The sequence below is a fragment of the Oncorhynchus masou genome, chromosome 13 (genome assembly GCF_036934945.1).
Source record: "Oncorhynchus masou masou isolate Uvic2021 chromosome 13, UVic_Omas_1.1, whole genome shotgun sequence".
Taxonomy (NCBI): domain Eukaryota; kingdom Metazoa; phylum Chordata; class Actinopteri; order Salmoniformes; family Salmonidae; genus Oncorhynchus; species Oncorhynchus masou.
The window spans coordinates 47558836-47572643 of NC_088224.1; the positions used below are offsets into that span (position 1 = coordinate 47558836).

The 13808-nt window shown below is 40.2% G+C and overlaps 1 protein-coding gene across 1 annotated transcript in view; it reads right to left on the reverse strand.

Annotated features, from left to right (window-relative positions):
* Window positions 1-13532, reverse strand: part of abcg1 (ATP-binding cassette, sub-family G (WHITE), member 1) — a 28143-nt gene extending 14611 nt beyond the window's left edge. The window contains exons 1-3 of the mRNA XM_064984099.1: window positions 13322-13532; window positions 10613-10856; window positions 427-544 (exon numbers count right to left, since the gene is read on the reverse strand). Of these exons, the coding sequence (XP_064840171.1) occupies window positions 427-544; window positions 10613-10856; window positions 13322-13384 (425 nt within the window). The 5' untranslated portion in view covers window positions 13385-13532. The remainder of the gene's footprint in view (window positions 1-426; window positions 545-10612; window positions 10857-13321) is intronic.
* Between the last annotated feature and the right edge of the window lie 276 nt (window positions 13533-13808).

Genomic DNA, 13808 nt, shown 5'->3' on the forward strand with positions numbered 1-13808 from the left:
CTCATTTGATCCATATGATAGAATTTATTTATTTCTGGGTTTAAACGAGAAATTAACAATTGAAACAATAGGGAACAGCTAATACATTCATGTCAACATGAACAACACATATTTCCAAAGTTTAAAACAGTTTAAAACATACACATACAATACAAATGGAATATATACAAAAATGCATACAGTAATCATTCTCAAAAATGTATTTCATGACTTGGGTCATTGTTAAATCATTTCGAATTAACTTGGCGCTTGGCGTCACCCTGCGAGAGTCACAGCTAGGCAACAGCAAGCTGCAGCAAGGCTTTTTGTAATGACAACTTTTTAATGCCCGGAACTGTGGGTGTGGCGTGATACTTATTAGTAGTTAATCGTCTATCAGTGTCCTTGTACACCTCTTGGTTGTTAAGTGTCGGGCCTGTGGCTCACCTGTAGCCGGCCAGAATGTTCATCAGCGTAGATTTCCCAGCTCCTGAGGGACCCATGATGGCCACCAGGCAGCCGCTGGTGAATTTTCCAGAGATCCCTTTCAGCAGAGTCTTGTAACCTAAGAGCCGGGTACAAAAGAAAGCAGAACCATATAAAACCCTCCATCAGCCTCACAATGGCACTTCAGGCTTTAAGCTTCACACAGTATCTGCTTAAACCTGCTTAAATGTCCAAACCATGCATTCTCTCCTCTTTCGGATAAAACCCTCTTTGTGTTTCGGGTTAAAAGGGGGTATTTGGATTTTATTGTATTTCTGAGTGAATGCACCCATCTGGTTGGGTGTCTATTACATTTTAAATCTCCTCATGCTCAACTTTCAGACCCCAGAACAAGCTGGTTTTAGCCGGGTTCCCACCCAAACATGCCCATGGAGTGATTCAAATCAACACACACTGTTTTTTGGGGTGCTTATTGAGAAGTACTTTGAGCTGCATTCATAAAATATGCTTTATAAATAAAGTAATTGTTATACATTTTAGAATTAATTCACATTTTAAAATGAACCGCTTATCTATTCTGTTTGAACAGCACATTCGTGTAAACAGTGAACACACTGCTGTTCTAGCCCAGAACTAGCACACCCAATTCATGACCTTGATGATTTGGATCCAGTGTGTTAGAGCTGGGCTAGAACAGAAATGTGCAACCCAGGGTCCAAGGTCTCAGTACTAGAGTGTCTCACTCTTAATCTATCGTATGTGATAACACTGTAAATAAAATGGAATTTGAATAATTGCCTAGCCATAAGCATGCAGAAAGCCAGTGGAATAGCCTATAGTAACCTACTATTTATCTAATGGACACAACCATCTGAACGCTAATCCAGTTGATTGCAGTGGCTGCCAGTTTATTTGGATTTTCTGGTATAATCCTTCAGAGCGATACACAAATACCTCCAACCTTTTCTGTCCTCTTTTAATGGAATGTAGTTCCCTGCTAGGAGAGGATGCACTTTAGTAACCTCTCCCTTGTGAGGACACAGTGTGTACGCCATGCACAGACAGTGGTTGCACAGACAGTAATTGACTGGTTCAGGAAGGGCATGTTCATAACTTGTTCATTTCACGGCTTAATTCCAATACGGGTATGTTTTTGGGGGGGTAGGGGGGGGTTGAAGCGAAGCATTGATTGATGATATAAATGCACTAGGATGTGGTTCGGGAAGAAGAATAAGAAACAATTTGCTAAACAAAAAACAAATCTTTGTGCTTGCAGTATGTTATATGTCTAGTTGATGTTGAATACCACTATAAATGGTAACTACATCCTTCAACAGACAAGTGAAAAGTTATGTGTGACACTATATGATACCATTTGTCTGAGACTAAAGCTAATGCCTAGTCTTTAGCTCAGGAGGCTAACATTGAATGAGTGGTGGCAATTGTCAGCATGTTACAGCAAGAAAACTGAACAAACGTGAGAAACAAATTCAAGTTCCATCAATTTATCCTAGTCTGAAAGGGAGAAAAACTGAGGTAAACAAATCAATTCCATTCAATTATTTGAGTCCAAAGCATGACAACATGGAACGTCATAGTTGTTCGGTGTCCATATGTGCATGGTATTGGACAGATATTGTCAAAAATGTGTATGTAAGCCCCTCAGAATTAAACAAACCTGGTAAAAATAAGGCAGGTAACCAAATTGGGCAAAGACTTGTTACACCCAATCAGCACAGTAAACAATAGGATTAATCACAGTTGATTGGATTAGGTGCATTCACTGAAAGACCAATGTACTTGCCCTTTGGCAAAATAATGACAAAGTAGGCTACACAGAAAAGTTGAAATCACACACTCTGCATAAAATCTGAGCTTTGGAAGAGGATAACAAGTATTTATTATCCATTTAATACAAGTTGAACAATTTGAGTCAATGGATTTTAGGGTGGGAATGAGTTGGCAGCTAAATAAGTGGATCCTAATACATAGTCTTCTTATGTCCAGATAATTTACTTTTCATATAAATGCAATAAAATTGCATTAAGTGCTTTCCACCTCCTCCCTGTAGGCCGTCTCGTCGTTGTTGGTAATCAAGCCTACCACTGTTGTGTTGGAGGCGTGTGTGGCCACGCAGTTGTGGGTGAACAGGGAGTACAGGAGAGGGCTCAGAACGCACCCTTGTGGGGCCCCAGTGTTGAGGATCAGCGGGGTGGAGATGTTGTTGCCTACCCTCACCACCTGGGGGCGGCCCATCAGGAAGTCCAGTACCCAGTTGCACAGGGTGGGGTCGAGACCCAGGGTCTCGAGCTTGATGACGAGCTTGGAGGGTACTATGGTGTTAAATGTCGAGCTGTAGTCGATGAACAGCATTCTCACATAGGTATTCCTCTTGTCCAGATGGGTTAGGGCAGTGTGCAGTGTGGTTGAGATTGCATCGTCTGTGGACCTATTTGGGCGGTAAGCAAATTGGAGTGGGTCTAGGGTGTCAGGTAGGGTGGAGGTTCGGCCATCAGATTTGCCACCAATGCTCCTTATAGGACACATCACTGCACTCTATACGTCGCTTATTTATGAAACCCTCTTAGGCCTCACTCCCCCCTATCTGAGATGTCCACTGCAACCCTCACCCTCCACATACAACACCCGTGCTGCCAGTCACATTCTGTTAAAGGTCCCCAAAGCACACACATCCCTGGGTCTCTCCTCTTTTCAGTTCGCTGTAGCTAGCGACTGGAACGAGCTGCAACAAACACTCAAACTGGACAGTATTATCTCAATCTCTTCATTCAAAGACTCAATCATGGATACTCTTACTGACAGTTGTGGCTGCTCTGTGTGATGTATTGTTGCCTCTACCTTTTTGCCCTTTTGTGCTGTTGTCTGTGCCCAATAATGTTTGTACCATGTTTTGTGCTGATACCATGTTGTGTTGCTACCATGTTGCTGTTTTGTTGTGTTGCTACCATGCTGTGTTGTCATGTGTTGCTGCCTTGCTATGTTGTTGGCTAAGGTCTCTTTTTATGTAGTGTAGTGTGTCTCTCTTGTCGTGATATGTGTTTTGTCCTATATTTAATATTGTATTTATAATTTATTTTTAATCCCAGGTCCCCTTGCCCGCAGGAGGCCTTTTGCCTTTTGGTAGGCCGTCATTGTAAATGAGAATTTGTTCTTAAAACTTCTTATGGATAGGCGAGACTCTAACGTCTCAACTGGCCAATTGCTGGGGGAAATGCAGATCGCCAGATTCAAATAAAATGCTATAAAATTCAAACTTTCATTAAATCACACATGTAAGATACTCAATTAAAGCTACACTCGTTGTGAATCCAGCCAACATGTCAGATGTTTAAAATGCTTTTCGGCGAAAGCATAAGAAGCTATTATCTGATAGACTGCACCCATCTGCACCAGCAGCAAACAAAGGAGCTAGCATAGCAGGTGCTACACAAAACGCTGAAATAAAATATAAAACATGCATTACCTTTGACGAGCATTACCTTTTATGTCCCATAAATATCACAATTGGTCCTTTTGTTCGATTAATTCCACCCATATAAATGGACATTTATAAATGGACATTTTCAATATATATATATATATATATATATATTCAATATATATATTGAAAATGTCCATTTATAAAGCGTGTTTGATCCAGAAAAAAACCTCTTACAAAAACGCAACGTCACTACAAAATATTTCAAAAGTTGCTTATAAACTTTGCCAAAATATTTCAAACTACTTTTGTAATACAACATTAGGTATTTTTAAACCTTAATAATCGATCAAATTGTAGACGGGGCAATCTGTATTCAATACAGGAAAGAACAGAAGCCAGCACTGCTTTTCACGTTTTGCGCAACTGACAAAAGTGTCCCCAGTTCCGAGTTGGCCTACTTCTTCATAGCACAAAGGAATAACCTCAACCATATTCCAAAGACTGGCAACATCCAGTGGAAGCGCTAGGAACTGAAACTAGGTTCCTATTAAATATCCAATGGCAAAGACAATATAGGGAACAGAGAGGGGGAAAAAACTATTCTCAACAGTTAGTCCTCTGGGTTTTGCCTGCTACATCAGTTCTGTTATACTCACAGACATGATTCAAACAGTTTTAGAAACTTCAGAGTGTTTTATATCCAAATCTATGAATAATATGCATATCTTGTATTCTGGCACGAGTAGCAGGAAGTTGAAATTGGGCACGCTATTTATCCAAAAGTGAAAATTCTGCCCCCTAGCTTTAACAGGTTTTAACTGACTTGCCTAGTCAAACAAAGGTTAAATAAAATAAAATAAATACATCTAAATGTAGATCTGAACACCTTGCTAAAGTTGGCAGGATATCACAGGGATCCTCAGTGGCACAAATCTGAGAGTAATCCAATCCCCAGGGTCCCCAGCACAGGTGCCCATGCTCTGCCAGACATATTGTAGATGCTGACAACCCTTTGTGACAGTGACTGAGTTGTACTACCCTGTTAAAAATCTTTCCCATGATCCTGACGGATCTTGAAAGATTGTCCTGAAAGATCGAGATTATAACCAGGGCAGAGCTGTTTTTCTTTTCAACCAAAGCTGACATTAAAAGAGTATGTGACTCAATTGTGAAGTCTAATAAAAACCATTGAGCAGACCCCTTACACAAACGTTTCTAAAACAGCTATATAGAGCCATGCCAACAAAAAAAGCTTACAGTGGCCGAATCCCTTGAATATTAGTCCTCTGATGCACTTTAAAAACGTGGAGCAAAACATTTAGTCATGCTCGCTCACTCACTCACACACAGGCACAGACATGCACACAAGCAAGCACACACACTTTCGTCACCACCAATACTAGTTGGTGTAAACGGCAGAGTAACAGAATGTCTGTATGTCTGGAGGGTTCAGCCTAGGTGAAATGCATCAGGTCTTTAAAGCGCTAACTGACATGTCATCTAATGGATTTCCAGGGTGATGGCCATGACTCGTCATCCTCTCAGTTAGACAGATGGTCAGTCAGAAAACAAGGTCAGGTCACATCAATGCACTAAACTGTAGGTCTGGGTCTGGTTAAACGGTTATTTAAATGTCTATGTTTTGTAGTAAAAAAAGATACAGCAAGATCATTTTTTCCAATGGCATCATCTGGTGTGAATCATGTGATTTTAATCAATTGTGAATAGTCATTGCCTACAAATTGGTTAAAATCATATGATTCACATATTGTACATTGTTGATGTTGGAGTAGTGCTGGAGATCATGATTAAGGTTGAACTTTTGTGTTCAAGCCATCACAACTTGCTATGCAAATAAATGTGTGTTCTACAGTGAATAAAGTGACGTAATGAATTGAAATGTGGTTGAGGTCGATTTGACATCTAAAATTAACGTTATAGATGTATTATTATTGGTGAATTTTATGATGCAACCAGCTCCATCGGTCAATTAAGAATTGAAGCATAAGACATGTGTTAATACAAAAAAACACTAGTCATTGCTCTTTTAAGAGATGAAAGGCAGCTCAAGAGGCATCCTTTTTAGTTTGTATCTTTGTGAATGCAAAGCCCATGGCATCCTGCTGTGTTATCATCAGCCCCACCCCCACTGCATCTGGGTTACTGCAGTTTGCTGACCGATAGTAACCGGCTGAGAGCAGCTCAGACTCTCTTAGTTGCTGCTGCAGATGACTTGCTACAGAGTTTTTCTCAGTTTCCTTATCTTATGTATTACCAAGATTTGCAGGACAGCTCGGCGGCCCGGTTTCCATTTCAGTCAACCAGGAACAATACAGGCTGTAATGTTGCCCAGACCTAAAGCCTGGCAGGGACAACGGCATCCGGTCAAGTCCACAAGGTCAGACAGAAGTTCCCATTATCTAAATCAAATGTCCAATCAATTTAGATGACCTACGTTTCCTCCATGCTCATGGTTGATGCATTTATATATATAAAAAATTAATACATGTGCATCACTGCATCTAACTGTAGGCTGACTTAACGATTAGATTACATGTTTGTATTCTCTGTACTTTTTTATCTTAATGTTGTCTGTATGTTTCTCTGATCTAGTCTACGCTTCGAGAAGGAGACAGATGGTCAGGCGCACAGACAGACAGAAGGCGCAGGTCTGCATGCCAATGAACATCCAGATGGAGAGTGCTAATGAAGACAACAGTGCTTTGCTGTGATGGGAGGAGGGCCCCTCCAGTGAAGAAATGCCAGAGCAACTAGCCAGCTGTGCAGTTCTGTCAACACAGATTCACAGAAACACTACCACCAGCACCCAATCCCAAACGTAAAGCAACCTCGCTAACAACTCTCTCACGCTGGTCTTGTGGGAGAGCCATCACTTACCCATTCAAAAGGCTAACAAAAGGCTAACAAGTAATATCTTACTTTGTTTACAGTAATTTGTATGATGGCAAATCTTTGAAGCAATAGCCTTCCATCCCTCTGAACATCAAATCAGACTTTTTATAATGGTTGGTGATTCTTAAAATACTCAGTGGGTTCGGAGTGTTGTCAGGCAGCTGATTTCTCAAAAAGGTGATTTGAGGTCCCTAACTGGAGCTTACAGTATGTGTTATCTGAACACTAGTACAAGCTTCACTGAACCACAATAAGATCCATGCTAAATCAAACCTAACCAGCAGCTATTTCTTCCTACAAATATGCAAATCTGCATTTATTTATGATAATCCACCAGACAAAGCAATCATTATGTCTAATTTAATTTTAAAAATTGCCAGCAAAATGTGAAGAGCAAGTGGTACGTAAAATTTCACTAGGCTGCAGTTTTCTGTAGTACACTACATACAGAGGAAAATAATTACACTTTCAGTTGGAAAGGGGGCTACCGAATCAGTTGTCCAACTGAATGTACTGAAATGTGTCAACCGTGGGTTAACTGCCTTGCAGAATGACAGATTTTTACCTTGTCAGATCAGGGATTCCTTTCGGGTACAACCTTTTGGTTACTGGCCCAACGCTCTAAGCACTAGGCTACCCGCCTCCCCAAATGTAAGTACATAATTGTAACAATTGACCTACTATTGACTAACTTAATATTCAAATAAACTGGTAAAGGGAATGTAGGGAAACTGAAATCCATTTTACCAAATTTATACCAGCATGTCAACTTTGAAACTAGAGGTGACAAACTCTTTATGACCTTTACTCCACACACCGAAACGCATACAAGGCTCTCCCTCGCCCTCCTTTTGGCAAATCTGACCATAACGCTATCCTCCTTCTTCCTGCTTACAAGCAAAAACTCAAACAGGAAGTACCAGTGATCTGTATTGAGCGCAAGTGGTCAGATGAAGCGGCTGCTAAGCTACAGGACTGTTTCGCTAGCACAGACTGGAATATGTTCTGGGAATCATCCAATAACATTACCACATCAGTCACACGCTTCATTAAAAAGTGCATCGATGTCGTCATCCCCAAAGTGACCGTACGTACATAACCCAAACAGAAGCCATGAAAACTACCGCTTTCAAGGAGCAGGACACTAAATCCAGATGCTTATTAAAAAAAATACTGCTACAATCTCGGATGAGCAATCAAACAGGCAAGACATCAATACAGAACTAAGATTGAATCATACTACACTGACTCTGATGTTCGTCGAATGTGGCAGGGTTTGAAAACGATCACGGATTACAAAAGGAAACCCGGCTGTGAGCTGCCTATTGACGCCAGCCTACCTGACATGCTAAATTCCTTCTATGCTCGCTCTGAGACAAGTAACACTGAACCATGCATGAGAGCACCAGCTGTTCCGGACAACTCTGTGATCTCGCTCTCCGTGGCCGATGTGAGTAAGACCTTAAACAAGTTAACATTCACAAGGCCGTGGGGCCAGATGGATTACCAGGATGAGTACTCAGAGCATGTGCTGTTCAGCTGGCAAGTGTCTTCACTGACATTTTCAACCTCTCCCTAACCCAGTCTAATGTTTGAAGCAGACCACCATAGTCCCTGTGCCCAAGAATGCCAAGGTAACCTGTCTAAATGACTATCACCCCGTAGCACTCACATCTATAGCCATGAAATGCTTTGAAAGGCTGGTCATGGCTCAAATCAACCCCATCATGCCAGACACCTCGGACCCACTCCAATTCGCATACCGCCCCAACAGGTCCACAGACAACGCAATCTCTATTGCACTCCACACTAACCTCTCCCACCCGGATAAGAGGAACACCTATGTGGGAAAATTGTTCATTGACTACAGCTCAGCTTTCAATACCATATGCCCTCCAAACTCATCACTAAGCTCAGGATCATGGGACTGAACATCGCCCTCTGCAGCTTGAACCTGAATTTCCTGACGGGCCACCCAAAGGTGGTGTGTGTAGGCAACAACGCATCCAGCACGCTGACCCTCAACATGGTGGCCCCTCAGGGACGTGTTCTTAGTCTTTCAACCACTCACAAACTTCTTGTTAACAAACTATAGTTTTGGCAAGTCGGTTAGGACATCTACTTTGTGCATGACTGTCACGTCCTGGCCTTAGTTCCTTTTTTATGTCTCTATTTTAGTTTGGTCAGGGCGTGAGTTGGGGTGGGCATTCTATGTTTTTGTTCTATGTTTTGTATTTCTGTTTTTAGCCTGGTATGGTTCCCAATCAGAGGCAGCTGTCAATCGTTGTCTCTGATTGATAACCATACTTAGTGGGAAAACAGGCTGCCTATGATTTGTGGGTAGTTGTTTTCTGTCTCTGTGTCTGCACCAGACAAAACTTTTTCGTTTTCATTCGTTCTCTTGTTCTTTTGTGTTCAGTTTAAATAAAAATTAACATGGACACGTACCACCCTGCATTTTGGTCCGATCTTGACTACTCTTCCTCAGATGACGAGGGATACCATTAGAATGACACAAGTACTTTTTCCAACAATTGTTTACAGACAGATAATTTCACTTATAATTCACTGTATCACAATTCCAGTGGGTCAGAAGTTTACATACACAAAGTTGACTGTGCCTTTAAACAGCTTGGAAAATTCCAGAAAAATGTCATGGCTTTAGAATCTTCTGAAAGGCTAATTGACATAATTTGAGTCAATTGGAGGTGTACCTGTGGATGTATTTCAAGGCATACCTTCAAACTCAGTGCCTCGTTGCTTGACATCATGGGAAGATTAAAAGAAATCAGCCAAGACCTCAGAAAGAAAATGGTAAACTTCCACAAGTCTGGTTCATCCTTGGGAGCAATTTCCAAATGCCTGAAGGTACCTCGTAAATCTGTACAAACAATAGTACGCAAGTATAATCACCATGGGACCACGCAGACGTCATACTGCTCAGCAAGGAGAAGCGTTATGTTTCATAAAGATGAACGTACTTTGGTGCGAAAAGTGCAACTTAATCCCAGAACAACAGCAAAGGACCTTGTTAAGATGCTGGAGGAAACAGGTACAAAAGTATCTATATCCACAATGAAACGAGTCCCATAGCGACATACCCTGAAAGGCCGCTCAGGAAGAAGCCACTGTTCCAAAACCACCATAAAAACGCCAGATCGTACTTTTTGGAGAAATGTCGACTGGTCTGATGAAACAAAAATAGAACTGTTTGGCCATAATGACCATCGTTATGTTTGGAGGAAAAAGGGGGAGGCTTGCAAGCTGAATAACACCATCCCAACCATGAAGCACGGGGCAGCAGCATCATGTTGTGGAGGTGCTTTGCTGCAGGAGGGACTGGTGCACTTCACAAAATAGATGGCATCATGAGGTAGGAAAATTATGTGGATATATTGAAGCAACATCTCAAGACATCAGTCAGGAAGTTAAAGCTTGGTCGCAAATGGGTCTTCCAACTGGACAATGACCCCAAGCATAATTCCAAAGTTGTGGCAGGGACAACAAAGTCAACGTATTGGAGTGGCCATCACAAAGCCCTGACCTCAATCCCATAGAAAATGTGTGGGCAGAACTGAAAAAGTGTGTGCGAGCAAGGAGGCCAACTAACTTAACTCAGTTGCACCAGCTCTGTCAGGAGGAATGGGACAACTTATTGTGGGAAACTGTATTTATACCTCATTACTTTCTATCTATTTTTCTCTCTGCATTGTTGGGAAGGGCCCATAAGCATTTTACTGTTCGTCTACACCTGTTGTTTACAAAGCATGTGACAGATAAAATGTGATTTGATTTGAAAAATAAGATTCCTGAGAAACGTAATGCACCCACCTTTCTTTCTCCACCATGGTCCCTCTGGAACTGAATAGCTGACATCTTTGAATTCAATGTTAACTGCTGGTCGATGTGGCAGGTAGGAAAAACGTTGGGCTTCAGTTAGACTGTTCTCCACTTTCTTGAGATGCCCATTTAATAATGGAGTATGTTGACTGCTCAAATGATTGGATACCACTTCATCTAGAGATACACATACAGTCCTGGGGTCCAGCATCAGATCAGGAGGCCCATTGGTGTTCTGGTGGTGATGGAGAGAGAGGTACAACAGATGGTTTGGAGTATAAAATGATTGAATTATCAAAACATTTGCAAACAAAGTGGGGTAGGTTACACCATTAAAACTGTGAATTGAAAAACAGCTGCCTCGCCACTTGTTTTGATATTAAAAGTTGAGAGGTGAGACTAAGAAAATGTAACCCCTCTCAAATTCATAGACAATGTTTGTGATGGAAGTGATATGTTTGAAACGTGATGCTATGCATTGTTCATTTCCGATCTTGATATTCTTAAACAATGGAATAAAACAAAACATATTTTGGCTTATGATAGACCAAGACAGTTGTGCTGAGCCTGAGAGGAATTTCTAAGTTATATTCTTCAAGAATCAAGGTCAATAATTGTAATTTGACCACTGAAAATATCCCAGATTGTAGACAACAATCAAACTTGAATACAATAAAGATATCTTTTAACACAATTCCTTGATATGAGATGTACATATGCATGTACATTTCTGATAATTTCCCTTTCACAATACGATTTAGGCAAAGTGCATATTGGCATAGGCTACTGTAGGCTACTGCAGAGTCGCCTAATCTGTTTCTATCTATAGGCAGAGTGACGAGGTTACTATCGGACAAAGCTTACTCTGAGCACAAAGAAAAACAACAGCCATGCAATAATACTGATGAACTACATGGTATGTGTTAATTACATATACACATTTGAGTAATAAAAAAATGGATTATTGAAGAAAGACGGCAGTCATTCGAATCTATGGTTCATTCACAAAGAAATGTTAGGTTGTTTGGTTGACCCAACTGCCGGGTTGCAGGCATTGGGTCACATAGTTGGATTGTTTTCTTTAAAAAAAGAGCACAGTTAGGTTGTTGATGCTGGGTTATTAAAATATGTACTATATGTAGTTTAGTAGGGGGTTTTGGTATTCCATGAGGCTTACAGAAGTGTATGAGTTCCCTAAAAGCCTATACAAATCACACTGTTGGGATAGATACCACTTTATTATAATATGTAATAAGTAATCCTAATATTCTAATAGAATTTGTAAAATGATAAACATTTCAAGAAAACATTTTATTTGCAATGTGTAAACTTAACATGGTGAACAGGAATGATATTTACTCTCACGGGTTGCCATTTTGACCCAGCCAGTTGCGTATCTTTTACTTTCATGCTTGGTTGACCTAGCATCTGGGTATTTTTTTATGTAATCCCTAGGTTATTTTCAGGAGGTGTGGCTATATAAGTTATATCTGAAAGCCACACCTCCTGAAAATAACCTAGGGATTACATAAAAAAATACCCAGATGCTAGGTCAACCAAGCATGAAAGTAAAAGATACGCAACTGGCTGGGTCAAAATAACACAGCATGTGTTTTATCCAATATTTACCCAGTGCTGGGTTACCAAATGACCCAAATTGTGTTGTTTTTATCCGAGCATTTATGGTTAAACAAAACTGACTAAATGAAAAACTTGCAGATTGATATATGTTGCCTAATAATTAGCAAATACTGTTATTGTTCCTGTAATTATCATGATTTGAAAACGCAAAACAAAGTATTTCCCACATTGTATTAATACTATCATAATCAGTGGTGGAAAAAGTAAATAGGAAATGACTCAAGAAATAAACTGAAAGTCACCCAGTAACATACTACTTAAGTAAAAGTCTAAAAGTATTTGGTTTTAAAAATACTCAAGTATCAAAACTAAATGTAATTGCAAAAATGAACTTAAGTATCAAATGTAAAAGTATAAATAATTTCAAATTCCTAATATTAAGCAAACCAGATGGCACAATTGTTCTTGTTTTTTGTTTGTTTTTTACGGATAGCCAGGGGCACACTCCAACACTCAGATATAATTTAGAAAACAAAGCAATGTGTTTAGTGAGTCACCAGATCAGAGGCGGGTTGAGATGACCAGGAATGTTCTCTTGATAAGTGCGTGAAATTGTTAATTTCTGTCCTGCTAAGCATTCAAAATGTAAGGAGTACTTTTGGGTGTCAGTGAAAATGTATGGAGTAAGAAGTACATCATTAGGAATGTAGTAAAAGTTGTCAAAAATCGAAATAGTAAAGTACAGATACCACAAAAACTACTGAAGTAGCACTTTAAAGTATTTTTACTTAAATACTTTATACCACTGATCATAATGCATTTCAATCATTTGGCGAGGGGATATTACAGTTCATATTCTCATCAAGGCTGCCTATTATGATGAACAGTTTGGACATTATGATGAACAAGAAGAACTGATAGCAAAATGCTGATCAAACATTTTCATTTAAAGAAATGCACAACTTGCCAGCCTTTCATTGTAAAAAAGCATTTTTTTCTTAATCAACTTGCCTGGTTAAATAAAGGATAAATAAAAGGATAAAAAATGTCATTAAAGAAAATACCATCAATTGACACAATCACATTTTCATTTTTAATGAATAAGAGCGTTTTCTTTACCATTAGGATGGAGTTAGTGACAGTGGCGTTATTCACAGAAAATGCTGCCATAAAACATGCCATTCCCCCTCCAAAAATGGATCCAATAAATGGACAAAAATATTCCACCTAAAAACCTGCACAAATCTGTTGCATCGCCGCTTGGTATGCGCTGAGCACCTAAGAAAGGTGTTCACTCTTCCTAGTTATGTTCTCTCCCGCGTGTCTTACCTGCCCTGTGCCCAGGACGAAATCAGTAGCCTGTTGTTTACAAGCGCACAACCAGCCAACGTGTTTAAAATGTGACGTCACACACCGGACCGACGGCGACTGGAAGTCTGCACAAAAATTATCGCCTGTCTCTAGGTAAATGCTTGTGGAATTGCACAATACGCATGTCAATACTCACCAGCTTGCCGGTCACGGTGTAGGCCTATACAATACAAAACTTATTATAGGCTACTAAACTCAATTTCGTTATTTTATACCGAGACGGAGTTGAGAACTG